Source organism: Centroberyx gerrardi, chromosome 5 (assembly GCF_048128805.1).
Source record: "Centroberyx gerrardi isolate f3 chromosome 5, fCenGer3.hap1.cur.20231027, whole genome shotgun sequence".
Lineage (NCBI taxonomy): Eukaryota > Metazoa > Chordata > Actinopteri > Beryciformes > Berycidae > Centroberyx > Centroberyx gerrardi.
The window spans coordinates 34,575,475-34,592,411 of NC_136001.1; the positions used below are offsets into that span (position 1 = coordinate 34,575,475).

The window sequence follows — 16,937 nt, forward strand, 5'->3', positions numbered from 1 at the left end:
CTGACAAATAGAAGTTCAGAACAGACTGGGAGTCCCAATGTTCACACAGGTCAACTCTCCTTCATTATGTCCTTGTGTAAACTACTGCTTCGATAATAATGTTAGATATCATCAGTGGGCTGGAGGTTAATTTTAGCTTTTCGTCCAGCTCTGTGTTAGAGCTAGATCTGCTTCTAGTGCAGGTCACAGCACTAAAACTGTCTTTATTTGGATATTTAATAATGTTCAAAGTCCAGGATTTAAACACTTGACTTTAAACGCTGAATTAAACCATTTTCACATTTTCTCTTTCACTGGTGGCTAATTCGCTGCACTTTAAAGGGGATAGTAGCTCATTTCTTATTTGACATTTTCTCAATCAGCGGTGGAAAATGCTCCGCTGGTTTATGATGCATGGGGGTATTGATAAGCCTCTAGCATAAATCAATGTGTGTTCTTGAGAAGTAGTATTGAGAGTAGGAAAGCAAGTGGTGGTGTAAATTCCTCTAAAACCAGTTTGAGAGTGAAAGCTGAGGGCCACAGAGAGGTTAGAGAGGACGACAACCCAGCTGTCGCCTTCTCTTTACTGTCACTTCAACTTAAAAACAAGATTTAACCTCTCTGTCTGTCTGCCTGTCTCTCTTTAATTACATTTCTCTTGTATAACACATTATGGACCCACAGAGAGAGAGTTAATTGATGTAAAATTGTAGATATTAACACACACTCACTTACTGTACTGCTTTGATAACATGTTTCCTTCCTGCCGTGCCAATAAAGCATATTTGAATTGGAAAAATGGAATTAAAGCATATTTGAATAGGAAAAATGTAATTTGAATTTGAGAGAGACAGATTCACATAACTAAATAATCTCAATTTTGTAACTTTTATATGTTATTAGGATATTGCTGATAGTACAAACCAAATAATACATCATGTCAGTATGATTTTGAAGGCAAGAACAGATATTTTGTACGCTGCTTTGGCGATGTTGCCTCTGATACGCAGTCACGATGGGAGGGTAACGGAGTTAAACTGATAGAGAGCGAGAGCGAGCGAGAGAGCTTGAGGTTGTTCAAACAGCAGGGTAATGGTTTGTTTAGTGCTGGCGGTGTGTTTGAGGAACACTGACTGAGAGATATAGACAGAGAAAGAAAGGCAGAGTGTGCTAACAGCAGGTTAATGGTCGGTTCGGTGCGGCCTGTGTGTTTAACACCGTCATATGAACAGCGTGCGGTCCGCTCCCCGCCTCTTTATCTGTGAAATGATGAGGTTTTTATTAACTGAGACAGACAGACAGAGGAGGGCCCGGTCTTTCCATCCCTCTTATCTCATCCTCCTTACATAACTCACTCTCCCTTTTCTTTCTTTAATAACAACAGCAGGCAATCCTGGCTATGGATCGGCCTCCTCCTGTTCTGTCGGTCTGTGACATTTCAGACAGCGCTGATTGGATTTTGATGCAACTCGGGGAAATGATGCGTCTCACCGCTGTGTTGCAGCGTTTTAAAAAATTACACTGATTGGCCAAAGGAGCGGCGCTATAATTGCAGGTCAAAACACGGTGACGACTCTTTTACGTAGAAATATAAAGTCCATAAATTTGTCCTATTAAAAGTTCCAGTTGCAATAGCTAATTTTATCTCTTTTTTGAATAATCGTGCCATTAGGAAGATATCTGTGTGAATTTCAGCGGATGTAAGGCGGCGTGTCTGAGTGATCCTGTGCTTTATGACCACAGAAGGCAGCGTGGGCTGGCTTTTCCGACAGGCTCCACCTACCATATGACCACATAAGATTATATGGAATGGATTTATCTGTAGGCTCCACCCCTTTTCACTCTACTGCCAAACACTGGCTCCAAAAATACAAAACAGCCACACTTCCTGGGCTTCAAACTGGCCAAAGGTAAAGTCACAGTCACTTTGTCAAATGATTTTCTACGGTCTGTACTACAAAGTTATAGGAGAGAGGGTTCTGTATCTTGACTGGTAGACACAAAGATAGACAGACAGACAGACAGACAGACAGGTGAGAGAGAGATGAGAGATCTGTCTGTCTCTCCCTCTTTCACCCCCCCACCCAGGTTAGCTGCAAGTCAGTTTAGCACCAAACTGACAGACATGGAAGATCTCACCTTATGTCTGGTTGTCTGTCTGTCTCTCTGTCTTTCTGTCTGTCTCTCTCTCCAGGGTCAGACAGACAGGTTAGCAGCAGGCTGACAGACATGAAGCACCACAGACACATTCCTCATGGCCGTCCTCAAACCAAACCATCACTAGACTCTCTGTCTGTCTGTCTGTCTGTCCAGATAACTAAACCCTATGGAACCGACACACACAAGCACACACACACACACTCCCTATGAAATAACGAAGCCAGCTAACCAAAACCATAGATAAATTTTGCTCAAATGCACACATACACACCACTTTTCTAAGGAGCACCCGCAAAATGAAGCATTTTCGATAGACAGTCACCAAAAGCAGCAACGGAAAGCACAAAGCTACCATTTTTCTCCAGAATGACAATTTTAGGTAAAGTACAAACTTCAGTTCTTGACCCAATATTTTAGAAATAGTGGCCTATAATTAATTTTAATCTTCGTATTACAGTGTGATGAGGAGTGAGTTTGTTGTCATCTGTGTGTGTGTGTGTGTGTGTGTGTGTGTGTGTGGATAGTGATTCAGTCAAACTCCATATTCCACCCAGTGTAATCAGGAATCAGTTTGGGGGTCAGAGGTCAGCAGGTGGGGGTTCGGTGCCTTGCTCGAGGACACCTGGCACATCGGCTGTTGTGGTGATCGAACCTGTGACCGTCTGCTTACGGGACGGTTTCTCGAACCAACAGGAAACCCAAGTTCTCCATTCTTTCATCCTCCCTCCCTCCCATTAGTCTTGTGTTGCCATGGCGCTCGTTGCCATGGAGAAGAGGAAGTAAACATCAGCTGGTCTCCACGTGTGACTTTGTCGCTCTCTGTTCAGCCTATTTCTGTTTCTGTCTGTTCCTTTGCATACTATTTGTGTATCTGTCTTTCTTTCTGTCTATTCCTGTCTGTCTGTCTGATCATGCATCTCTGTGTCAGTCAGTTGTTTCTCTCAACATCCATCTTTATTTATCTATATCTATCTCCCTTAGCATCCACTACAACAACTCACTCAAACTACAAACTACTAAATCAAAAGTCAGGTTAGAAAATCCTCAGAACTCCTCAGAACATTAATAACTTCAAATGTCCCTTTCTTCTCAAAATTCTCATTAACAAAAATAAATTCTCAAACATCCATTGATAAAATTCCCCATAGTCCTACTGACACAGTTATCAAATCTCCCATTAATAAAGTTCGCAAAACTCGATTTATAAAATTCTCAAATCTTATCTTATTTTATCAATGGGTTGACCCAAACCCATTGATAAAATTCCACAAAATTTCCAACTCACAATAAAAAAAATCCTCTTTACATTAAATTCTCATTCACCAGCAAAATTCTCAAAACTCCAAATGATAAAATTCTCAAAACTGCAGTAACAACATTCTTGGAAGTCTATCAAAAAAAATAAAAAGATCAAACTTCTATTAATAAATTGCCTAAACCTCCATTAGTCACATTTTCAAACCTCCATTAGTAACATTTTGAAACCTCCACTAATAAATTTCCCAAAGCTCTCACTCACAAAATATCCATAACCCCATTAATAGAGTTGTCTTCACAGTGCTGACAGTGTGGGTCAGGGTTAAGGGTTAGGGTTAGGGTTAGCTGTGGAGCTGTGCAGCATGGGTTAGGGTCAGGGTCAGGGTTAAGGGTCAGGGTTAAGGGTTAGGGTTAGGGTTAGCTGTGGAGCTGTGCAGCATGGGTTAGGGTCAGGGTCAGGGTTAAGGGTTAGGGTTAGGGTTAGCTGTGCAGCATGGGTTAGGGTCAGGGTTAAGGGTTAGGGTTAGGGTTAGGGTTAGCTGTGCAGCATGGGTTAGGGTCAGGGTCAGGGTTAAGGGTTAGGGTTAGGGTTAGGGTTAGGGGTCAGGGTTAGCTGTGCAGCATGGGTTAGGGTCAGGGTTAAGGGTTAGGGTCAGGGTTAGCTGTGCAGCATGGCCCGGTGGACAGAGAGCAGAGTGTGTGTGTGAGGTCTCTGCTTCAGGTCAGCAGCCTCCTGCCACAGTGCCTCTGAGCAACACACTGAACACACTGCTGTCTGGGTTTAACTCACTGTGCATCAGAGCTGTGTGTGTGTGTGTATTAATCCACACCTACTGAACTGCACTCATCCATACTGCCTCATCCCCTCCATCTTTCCCTCTCTTGGCAACACACACCCACCACCTCTCTCTCTCTCTCTCTACCTGCTGACTCATGTCCCTCCCTCCACCTTTCCTTCCAAACACACCCAACCTTTCCCTATAGTCTCTCTCTCTCTCTCTACCTGTCAAACCCAGTTTCCTCCCTCCCTCCATCTGCCATTGTGTTCTCTCTCTACATCCCTCTTCCTGTTTCCTCCCTCCCTCCACCTCCCTCTCTCCTCCTCCCTCCTAGCTCCCTCTCCTAAGTCCTCCATCTTTCTCCCTCCTTCCTTCCTTTCCTAAGTTGTCCCTCCTTCATTCCTCTCCTCCCTCTCCTATCTCCACCATCCTCCTCCCTTCTTCCTCTCCTAAATCCTCCCACCATCCTTCTGCCCACTCTCATTTGTTCCACTCCTCCCCCCCAGCAGCTAAGACCTGGAACACCTTTACCTGTGTCTGTGTGTGTGTGTGTCTGTGTGTGTGTGTGTGGGTGTGTCTGTGTGTGCGCTCTGTGTGTGTGTGTCCCCACCCATATTAACCTGAGGCTGCCTATTTTCCTGTCAGCAGCGCTATCAATTGGACTTCTCTGAAATCGACCGCTCCCTTCACTCACACACACGCACGCACGCACACACACACACACACACACTCACACACACACACCTAACTGCCAGGAACTATAAAATATACTATCAGTGATGTGACTAAATCTTTACTCACATCAAATTATGGCCACTGGTTTGTGTGTGTGTGTGTGTGTGTGTGTGTGTGTAATATAATTGTGTATGGCTATCACTCAAGTCAAAACAACTTCTCTAAGGAAAAGACTATATTTTACCGTCTGTACACACACACACACACACACACACACAGCTAGTTATATATAGATAAAAGACACAGTACAGTCCTAACCATTGTTTACTATGGAGTGTGTATGTGTATGTGTGTGTGTGTCTGTGTTGTGGGGGTGCGTGTGTGTGTGTAAGCTGGGCAGGGCTGGGGCTAGCCACTGCAAGCTATTTACTATTCCACACACACACACACACCACATATGTCCCACACTACTGTTCTCTCTCTCTCAGATCACCTTGAGCATGCCATCCACGAGGCAGAACGTGTACACACACACACACACGCAGAGCACACACACACAGATAAGTTCAGATTTAATAACGAGGAAGGAGGGCAGGTCAACTGTTGTTTTGATTGACACTTGACTTTAAAATCTACAGTTAACAAGGAGAATAAAATACACACACACAAATAGCAATACATTTCATTGGGGTGAATTAGAGGGGAGAGGGAGAGAGAGACAGAGAGAGACAGAGAGAGAGAGAGAGACAGTTATAGTTGAACAAGAAAAAGTGCAGTCACGTATCACACTCAAACTACTAGCATTCAGCTAACATTAGCTAGCTAATAAATATAGGCTACACTGATGTACACGTTAACAGAGAGAGGGGCAAGGAGAGAGAGGACAGGAAGGAGGAAGAGGGAGGGATGGAGAGACAGAGAGGGGGGGTAGGGAAGGAGGTAGGGATACAAGAGAGGAGAGAGAAGAAGAGATGGAAGGAGACAGGGAGAGGGGGGATAGAAAAAGAGAAAGGGGGAGGGGAGAGAGAGAGAGAGCGAGAGCGAAGGGGGGGAAGCCGTGACTGAAGGAATGTGCTTAGCTTGACAGGATGGAGGGATGGACGGAGGAGAAGAGAGGAGATGGAGGAGGGTGGAAGGTCGACGGCTCATAATGACACTCCTAATATAGCAGAGACAGAAATCAATAAGCTGTCTGTCTGCCTGTCTGTCTCTGCCTGTCTGTCTGTCTGTCTGCCTGTCTGTCTGTCTATCTGCCTCTGCCTGTCTCTCTCTGCCTGTCTCTCTCTGTCTGTCTGTCTCTGCAGATGTAAACTCGATAAATGCTGCAAGCCTTCCTGCAGAATTCCTCCTACTCTCACTTTAAATCCTCGTTATAATTGGCAGGATAACGAGACCTCCCTGAGCCAACGGCAGCTCTGATTGGCTCCGAGTTTGAAAACAGGATTCTCCCACAATCCCCCAGAAACAGCACTTTCGCTTTGTTTTTCTGCCTGGGTAGAACAAGTTTCCATCGTTAGCTCAGCTACAACGCTAGCTACTTCGCTGAGTAATTTCAAGTTCACATACAAACTCTTTGGGTAAACTAAACGAGTGAGATAAAAATGGATGCTTGTACTTTCTGTCTGAAGTGCAGGCCCACGCTTCACTGTAAACACAACCAACATCTAAGTGTATGGATGGTGTTTTACTGTTGATTCAGCCATTTCTTGTCTCTAATATCGTCCATTGTTGTTCATGCCTTGCCAAAAGTTTTGTTTTGTGAGCTAGCTAACTGGAGCAACTTGTTGTTCCTAAGAGAGTAAACAAGTGAGCAGCAGAGCCAGGCTCCGCCCACAGCTCCGCCCACAGCCCCGCCCACAGCCCCGCCCACAGCTCCGCTCCAGCAAAATCTGACTGGTTTGAATGTTGGCGACAGCCCACAGTGTCACCGCCGTTTTCTAATCAACTATTGTGTTTACATTTCTCCACACCTTCGTCGTATGTCGAAGTGTTGCGTCGCACGTCTTGGTTATATACAATCTTTGGTCTTTATCTGCGTCAAAATACTGTAATTTGAAAAAAAAATCATTTGTTTACATGCAATATTCATCAAAATAAAAAAATGTCAAATTGTTCAGCGCTAATTTAAACCAAAGCTTGGGCAATTCACAATATGATGACCTACAATCTACAGCAAGCCTCTATCTGCCTAACTACCAAAGAACCAAAGAGATTCTGTGTGTGTGTGTGTGTACTCTTCGTAGGCGTGTTATGGTGCCCTGGGGTGAAATTTATCTGAACAGCAACTCTCTTCTTAATTAAACATGACTTGCGCGTGTGTGTGTGTGTGTGTGGGGCAGATGGCGGGAGTGCCCCTGTTGGTTCTCTGCCACGTTGGTAATATACCAGGATATGATGCCACAAGCTCTGCATCCCACACACACACACACACACACACACACACACACACACACACACACACACACACACACACACACAGGTTCCAGTAAAACTATCCCTACACCATTACACAGTTCTTACCACAGCGGTCTGCAAGTTCCATCAAGTTCCATTTAAGGTGTTTTAAAGTTACAATGAAATGAAAACTGACTTTTGCACCTGGTTACCTAATTTTCCATGTTATAAAATCCACTTTTTAAACAATAAATGTGTGTTCTCTTGTATTTTTAAATCAAAATCCCATTACTTTTACTTCCTGACCAAGAAAGCGCAAAATTTTGAAGACCTCTAAAAACTGAACCTACGATTTTAAATGTTTTCTTTGACTGTACTGAAGACTTTTTGAGGCCTTAAGTTGGGATAATATGATTTAAGACATTTGAAGACTTTCTCCAGACCAAACACGCACCAAAATGTTGCTCTAAATTTACATTTTGGAGAAGATTTCTGCATTTTACATCCTAGTAATCACATCTAATCCAGAGCGCCTCAATAATGACTGAGTAGGTGACAGTTCAGCATCTTGTTCAAGGACACTTCAGCCCTTGAAGCCTTTAATCCGCCTGTCATTTATTCAAAACATCTACGCATTTACCTATTCATCCATCCGCCAGTCATCTATCATCCATCCATCCTTCTGTTCATCTATTAATTTATCTATCCATCCATGCATGTGGAGGAGGAGAGACCGAGGGTTGGAGAGGGAGATGGGTGTTATTCATAATGTGTGATAGAGAGAATGACAGAGAAAGAGAGAAGAAAAAAGGGAACATGGCGGAGGAGGTAGAAAGCGAGGGATGGATGAGAGAAGGAGAGAGAGAGGAAAGAGGAAAATAGATTGAGGGATGGAGGAGGTAGAGAGGGGTGGAGGGGGGAGGGTGTGTGTCCTGTCTGACCTACAGAGAACAGCTGACACACACACACACACACACACACACACACACAGCACTTTAACACTGACTGACTGGTTAGCCTGTTAGCTTGTTAGCAGCAGTCACTTCCTCCAGTCTCCATCTGTTCCAGTCTTCTTTGTATCTGTTTGTTCTGCTGTGATTCCAGCTCAGTCCGTCTCAGTGTAAACCAGGCTGATCTGAGCCTCAGGTAGACCACCTCAGACCTGGTTAGACCACTTCAGACCACCTCAGATCACTTCAGATCAGCTAAGACCACTTCATACCACCTCAGATGACTTCAGATCAGGTTAGATGACTTCAGACCACCTCAGATGACTTCAGACGAGGTTAGACCACTTTAGACCACCTCAGATAACTTCAGACGAGGTTAGACCACTTCAGATGAGGTTAGACCACTTCAGACCACCTCAGATCACTTCAGATCAGGTAAGACCACTTCAGACCACCTCAGATAACTTCAGACGAGGTTAGACCACCTCAGACCAGGTTAGACCCTTTCAGACCACCTCAGATGACCATCTCAGTCAGGTTAGATCACTTCAGACCAGCGTCCACTGTGTGATGGTCTGCCATTGGTCTAAAATATCACATGACTGGTTGGCGTTGCATTGTGGGAAAGCATTTCCATGCCCCTTTCCCAAGGAAATCTCCTCATTAACATTCACACGGGTCACAGCTGCTCTGGTTTAGTTCAGCGTATCGGTGCGATTGTTTCTGGTTTATCCACTGGGGTGTAAACATATGAAGTAAAAATAAAAAAAACTGCGATGTTCTCCAAAGAAAATGAAGGGTACAAGAGTGTGAACCAATTTGGGTCACCAGCCAGAAAACTACATATCCCATGGAGCAATGCAGCGGAGTGCAGACTAATCAAATATCTCGGCGTTCAGTCGCAATTCAAGTTAATTCATTTAAATATACCGCCGCCTTCACACACACACACACACACACTCACTTCCTCTCTGCACCCTGTATGTAGTGAAGACCCATTAGTTTCTATTCTATTCAGCTTCACTTTGAGGTGTTTTTCACATGCACTGTCAGATGTGAATGTTTAATATTTTTCTTATTTCTCTTGTAGGCACGTCTCTCTTATCATCTGATCGAAGGTTACGGCAAAGTTTTCGGGAACTATAGCCGACAGGGATAAAACTCTATGAAAACATGATGGGTATGGCACCTACTCTTACAAAATGATTCTTCGCATGAAAGCAAAGCACATGACAGGGTTATTATTAAAGCTCTGAGTCATCTCACGATCCTTTGTTGCACAATATTTCTTCTGAATCAGCTGCGGTTTGAAAAGTTGGCCGATGAATTTCTGGTAGTGAAAACTTTCCTAAATGGATCCATGACAAGTAAGGATTTTAAAAGAAGGGGAAGAAATTCTGACCAAAATGGATGTGAAATGTAATTTGAAGTTTACAAGAATGTATTCTGTGTATAGGCCACATATTGTCGTATGGCTTTTAAGATGGAATTAATAAATTCAATAACTAACGAGATCACATCATCAAGAAAGGTGGTGCAAGCAGCCATTCATTTGTTTTCTGCTTTGTTTACGTTTGCTTTGGCAACATGTACTCCGCTATTTCATGCCAATAAAGATAATTATGAATTTAATTGGTGCAACTGTATAAACACTTTAATATACTTTCACTGTATTTACCACTACTGAAAATCTAAAACTATTAATCATTATAAAATGATGTATCATGTTTGTGTGTGTTCTGACGGCTGCAGCTCCTGACACTTTTGGACTTTGAAACAACAAAACTCCAAGAAAGAATTGTATTTCAATAAAATAAAAGTGGTGGGTCATACTGTAGAGTAATTACATTACATGTCTTTCTTTGATATTTTTGGGGGAATAATGGCACAAAAGAAGCAGATAACCAGACTCGTCCTCTTCCTGTGTCAAAAACTGAAACTGGAATCAGACGAGTCTGGAGTCTCCTGGTGTCCCTCGGGTGACGCTGCAGCACCCTGGACGTCTCCGGGTTTGGACAGACTGACCAGTTCCAGGCAGATGTGTGACCAAGTCAACTTCACTCGAGTCCCAAGTCAGTCTCAAGTCTTGAGGCACAAGTCTCAAGTCAAGTCTCAAGTCTAAATGTAGAACAGCAAGTCAAGTCAGAACAAATCAAGAGTCCAGTATCAATTTAATATCTTAAAGAAAACTAAATATCTAGGACTTTTCAACGCAATATGGTTTTAATAGGATAAAAACTTGGTAAGAGCATCGTGAGTTTGATTTCTATAATCAGTTTCAACTTCAATAAATTCAATCATTCCATACAAATTCAGAAAACAGAATTTAAATTCAGTCGTCCGCTGGAACAAATCTCATCACTTTCAATCTAAGTCATTTACACAAACACAAGATCTCAAGTCAAGGCTTTAGAAACCTTCTCAAGTCATCAAAGTACAAGTCAGAGTCAAGTCTCAAGTCACCAGAACCCAAGTCAAGTCAAGTCTCAAGTCTTCTCTTCATGCATCAAGTCAAGTCCCAAGCTATTAAAAATGTGACTCGAGTCCAAGTCATGTGACTCGAGTCCCCACCTCTGGTTCCAGGCCTCGTCTCACCAGATCAGCAGCATCTTTTAAATCACTTCTCAAGACACACTTGTACAAGAAAGCGTTCTTATAATGTTCTTTTATGTCCCTTTTTTTCATCCCTGTTCATAATCCTGTCTGTTTCCTTATATTTTATTTGATCTTTATCCTCATGTCTGGCTTCATTTTTAATCTACTCTCGATTTCTGTTCTATGTATTCACTATTTTCTTAACTGTTTTGGAAAGCACTTTGTAACAATTGTTTTAAAAAGTGCTTTATAAATACATATTATTATTATTAATGGTGAACATCTGACAGACAGACAGACAGACAGACAGCAAAGGGCAAGGTGCTTAACAAACATCAAAGAGGGCACAACTGGTGACCCCCCCCCCCCCCTCTCAAATGTCCCACTTCTCTTTTTACACTCCACTCATTCATTACCCAATCAACACATTAGCTCGAATAACCAATTATAACAGTCACTGTCGTTGATAATCAATATTTCAGACTCTCTCTTCACGCTCTTTTCCAGGACAAATTTATTGCATTTCACCTCCTTGTCAACATTACTTTCCGTGTTAAGGTGTTTGTCCTCCTCACATCCAGTCTTTCAAATATAAGATTGTGAGGAAAACACAAAAACATAACGTGGAGAAAATATATATATATTACGTGGAAAACCCAAGAAAGAAAACGTGAATCATCGTAATTAGAAATGAATGGGACACAACTGTTCACTTCTAGTGCAAATTTCTTCTATTCAACCTTCTTTTCTTCTTTAAATTCTGCTTTTAGATGTTGACCTACTCTCATAGTAAAATATAGCTTTATCACATGAAAAAAAAAAATTAATATTATGTGGACTGTGAAAACTTAAGGAGACTTCAGAAGTCTTCAGTAGAAATAAATGGGAGCCGTGTGCCCCAAAAATACTAAAATACAAAAATACATTTTAAAAATAATAACAAAAATAATAAAGGAATGAATACAAATAGGGAGAAAACATTTTAAAATAAATTGAGAAAAAAATAATAAAAATGTAAAAAAAAAATAATAGAACAAAATAGATGAGATAAATGTGAGGTAAATTAGAAATAAAACCTGATTTAATTTGGGTTTTTTTTTAATTACCTTCATGTCGTTCATGATGAGCTGGAAGAGCCCTCCCAAGGCGCTGCATTCCTTCTCTATACCCGCATCCATTTTCCACAGGCTCGGGAAAAAAAAACCTTACTTCCCAACACACCAACTTTTTAAAAAGTCTTCCAACCGACTGATGAAATACTCCCGACAGGAGAATCAATAGAGGCTTTTTAGGGGGGGAAACCGAGTTACAACACCCCGAGGGCAAAGTCCACCCTCCAAAACACAGTCCAAAACAGCAGTGGAAAAGGGAAAAGAGGAGTTAAAAAAAAAACACACGAGTAAAATCCAGGTCGGAGAGAGAGAGAAACTCAACACGCAGCAGTAGTCTCTCACCCAAACCCGAGTAAAACCCCTTTGCTGGCTCCAACTAACGTTAAGCTTAGTCAGCCGATGCTACCAGCCGGCCAACTTGATAGTCGTCCGAAAAAACAGCACATCATGGCTGAATCATACAGCGGACCGTCTGGAAAATGTCTGACAGGGTTTTTGGTTTAGTCCCGGCTGCTTTATGGCGAAAGGAAAACACCGCTAACAGCAGCTAGCTAACTTGGCTAGCTAACTCCGCTAGCAACCTGTGACTGTCTGCCTTCCCAGCCGAAAACACACAGTCCTTGATCAATTAATTCACCAAAATAAAACAGTATCGCTTCTATTCAGTGTCCAGTTGGGATTTAAATCTTCAGGTCGGTCTTTTCCGACGTGTATCCGAGCGATTTCACGTTGTTTTTTAGCGAGTTTTAACGAGATACCCAGCCGTTTTCCCCCAGTTTCTTCAATGGGAGTCCAGTGAGTGAGTCCGATCGATATCAAGGTAGCCAAAATAACGAAAAACCACTTCCGGTCACAACTTTCAAAATAAAAGCGACAAACGCGTTTCAACGATTGATAAGATTAGATTAAACTTTATTGATCCCTGTGGGGAAATTGGATTGTTACAGCAGCAAACTGTAATAGGATTCAGTGAAGTAAAATAGAATACAAATAAGAATAGCGTGAATGGGGGGTACACAGCCAACATTTTCAGTGCTAGATCATGTTAAGTAGAAATGAAAATACAGACAGAAGATGAATGAGAAATATGTGCAGTAATAAAAACTTCATCAGATATATTCACTTTAAAGATGCAGATCATATATGGATCTGTGTATTACCTTATGTTCACCTTAACAACAAACTCCAGATGGAAGAAACACATGTGGAGTGATGTGGACGGATGTCTGCCTTCAGTAAATCAATATCACTGAAACATTAATGGCTTTTGTAATACTTTTTTTTTTTTTTTAAAGTATTGTATTGAAATGGTTGTATCACCTTGAAAAGAACCTTCCCGCTGTATCATCCTTTATTTTACTTCTGTTGAAATGTATGTGATCAGATATTTTTCTCATCATCTTTTACAATGTTATTGTTGTTGTCGTTGTTATCCCCCAATTTTTAAATTTCCCCTCAAGTCTTTGATGCTTGTATATTCTTGTTATCGCATCTTGTCCCTTGTCAGCTTTGTTCAGTTCATTTTGAAAAAGTAAAATAATATATATTTTTTTAAAAACTATGGAGTACACAAGTGAAAATGTAGAATGCATTTAAGGAGGAATCTGCAGTAAATGAAAATACAATGGGGTTTTTTTTGTTGTTTTTTTGCAAAATGTTCTTTTCACAACAGATCAACCTAAAAAATGTCCAACTAACTCAAACACCAAACCTGCAGCAGACAGCCTGGTCTGTCTACTGTCTTGTGAAAGTGTTTGTAACCCAGTTCAGTGTCAGGTTCATGGGATCTTCAGTGTGTTTACAGTCTTATGCAATATGACAGATTTCATATAGATGCTTGCCATGATAAACCGAGACACTCCTGGGTGAAAATGAAAGAATATTTAAGGAAGAATCTGTAGTAAAGGCAGGAAATACCCACACTCACCTGGACATCAACTTCAAGCACCTCAATGACTTTTAAGGTCTTTTTTGTTGGGTGAAATTCAGAGACTCAGAATCGTCGTGTTTTGTGTTCAGACCTGATCAGAGTCAGAAATCCTTCATGTTCAACCTGCAGATCTCAGTCCCAGGGTTTCCCTCAGGAGAAGAAGATTCATTTAATGATGAACTTGAGTGTATTTCAGTGAAGAAAAAAGTCAAGAACTTTCAAGGCTTTGTTATATTATTCTGAAATACTCACATTTTCAAGGATTTTCAAGGCCTGTGTGAACTCTGAATACCACGCACCAAACTGCAATCCAATGTTTTTTTATACTATTTATTCTGCAGTTTCACTACATATTTAATGTGATTCCACTGAGTAAAGACCTAGAATTGTTGCGATGTCATGGCAACAGAAAAATAATAAAATAACTTAAACATATGTGTTTAAATGTTAGTTAATTAATTATATTCATGTTCAAGATTGATAACAGAAATATAAAAACCAAATCAATCTGATGTTTGCGCTGTGACTTTGTTTTGTTGTTTTTTACACTTAACAGTAGCTGGATAGCTGTGTTTTAAGAAAGCATTTGAAAGAAGTGCGCAGCTCATTTATATGCATGGCCAACTGTTGAATTACAATTTTTTTTTCTTTTTCCAGTGACAAAGTTAACGCTTTTATTTTGAAGTTTGAAAAAAGACTTCCGGTTGGTGCTACCTCTCGCTACCTTGACGCAGCTGGGTGTCCGTGTATGTGGAGGTTTGCTATGTGGCGAACCCGCGGCGGCCCGCCGGGGCGGAGCTACAGGGCCATTTAATGACAGAGAGCAGTGAATGAAAATGATGAGGGTGGAAAGAGACGAAAATATCCTGCAGTTCTGTTACTTTACTGAAACTTTACTGCAGTACAAGTGACAATACTGCAGTAAAAACCTACATAAGTAACAGTAAAAAACAACAAAGTAGCTAAAATGTAAAACTTCAGTTATCTCTGCGGTGACTAGAAGACTTGAGACTTGACTTGGGTTCTGGTGACTTGGGACTTGACTCTGACTTGGGTTCTGGTGACTTGGGACTTGACTCTGACTTGTACTTTGATGACTTGAAAAGGTTTCTAAAGTCTTGACTTGAGATCTTGTGTTTGTGTAAATGACTTAGATTGAAAGTGATGAGATTTGTTCCAGCGGACGACTGAATTTAAATTCTGTTTTCTGAATTTGTATGGAATGATTGAATTTATTGAAGTTGAAACTGATTATAGAAATCAAACTCATGATGCTCTTACCAAGTTTTTATCCTATTAAAACCATATTGCATTGAAAAGTCCTAGATATTTAGTTTTCTTTAAGATATTAAATTGATACTGGACTCTTGATTTGTTCTGACTTGACTTGCTGTTCTACATTTAGACTTGAGACTTGACTTTAATGACATGGACTTGACTTGGTAATCTACATTTAGACTTGAGACTTGACTTGAGACTCATGCCTCAAGACTTGAGACTGACTTGGGACTCGAGTGAAGTTGACTTGAGCCAGGCAGAGCTACAGGGAGCTACTGTAACCTACGTAACCTTATGATACTGTTACTGTTATAACTGTTATAACTGTTTCACACCTTATCAAATATTCAGCTGTCTACTAAATTCATATCCACTGTTTTATTGAACAGCAGCAACCAGCGGCAGAAAAACAGAGTTCAGATTGTGTGTGTGTGTGTGTGAGAGAGAGAGAGAGAGAGAGAGAGAGGGAGAGAGAGAGAGAGAGAGAGATAGTTGAGAAAGGATGAGACTCCCAGCTTGTGTGTGTATGTGTGTATGTGTGTGTGTGTGTGTGGTGTGTGTGTGTGTGTGTGTGTGTGTGTGTGTGTGTGGGTGCGTGCGTGTCTGTGTGTGTGTGTGAGAGAGAAACAGAGAGAGAGAGAGCAGAATAGTTGAGAAAGAATAAGAGAGACTCCCACCTCATGCCGCTGTTTGTGTGTGTGTGAGTGTATGTGTGTGTGTGCGTGTGTGTGTGTGTGTGTGTGTGTGTTTTCCTGATACTCAGAGTGTTTTGCTGATTCACCCAGCAACAAGCTGACTCACCGGACCGGCATCCACCTACCGACCAGTCTGATTACCATGGCGACCAACCTGCCTCGGTGTGTGTGTGCGTGTGTGTGTGTGTGTTTTGCTGAATCACAGGTCCACCTACCGGTCTTATTACCATGGAAACCAACGCATCAGTCTACATATAGACAGCAGACTGTACCAGAGGTTCTCCACTAGGGTTAGACTGATATATATAGGATCAATTATTACATCATAATCTAAATAATTATTTTTTATAGAGCCTTTATTAAAAATGGGATCTGGTCCAGTCACCTCTGATATGATGGATCGATTATATATTTATTGAAGAATTGATCAATACTACACTGGTTGTCTATGGGAAGACAACAATACTACTAATACCATTACTAATACTACTACTAATAATACTGATAAAAATATTACTAATACTATTACGACTGCTGCGATTATTATTGTTATTATTATTTGGTGTCAATGGAGAGTTTTAGTGTCCCAATGTTGTTTCAGAGGCTTTTCTAGAATAAAATTTTGGGGGAATCACTGAATTCTAGAAAGATTTCAGATTCACCTATTCATTTATTTTTGGGCATGAAAATTGTCAAATTAGTAATAATACGTTTTTGAATATCGGCACAAAATAACATTGCCGTCTTTCATCTAAAAATATTGGTATTGGCGGTATTGGTATCGGTCTTCAAAAACCCAGGTTGACTTATGGAACCTGAAAAAATATATTTCTATGATACAAATTTATTGTGTTTTAAATCTTTGTGATGAATGTCTTTTCCTTGTGAAATAAAGAGCAGCAGCCAGCTGAAGAACCGCTGATGTTGACGCTGACTCGTCTCCCTGCTGTCTTCTGGTCTTAATGAGCGTCTCAGTGAGGAAAATCATCTGACCCGGCCACAGAAACGTCTCCTTTCAGTTTCTACTTTGTATCCCAGAGACATGAAACACTGAGCTGTCTGTTCAGAGAGGTATTTTGCCTCTGGAGTCGTGTCACATCAGGTTAGAGGGGTTTAAAGTATGGGTCGAGATC

The 16,937-nt window shown here is 41.3% G+C and overlaps 1 protein-coding gene across 3 annotated transcripts in view; it reads right to left on the reverse strand.

The window, feature by feature from the left end:
* mtss1 (MTSS I-BAR domain containing 1) overlaps nt 1–12,682 on the reverse strand; it is a 69,347-nt gene extending 56,665 nt beyond the window's left edge. For all 3 annotated transcript variants that reach the window (XR_013504868.1, XM_078283518.1, XM_078283517.1), the window contains exon 1: nt 11,896–12,682. Coding sequence is in view for 2 of the 3 variants with exons in the window: in XM_078283518.1 (XP_078139644.1) it covers nt 11,896–11,967 (72 nt within the window). In the remaining variant the exon portion in view is untranslated. The remainder of the gene's footprint in view (nt 1–11,895) is intronic.
* Nucleotides 12,683–16,937: the final 4,255 nt, after the last annotated feature.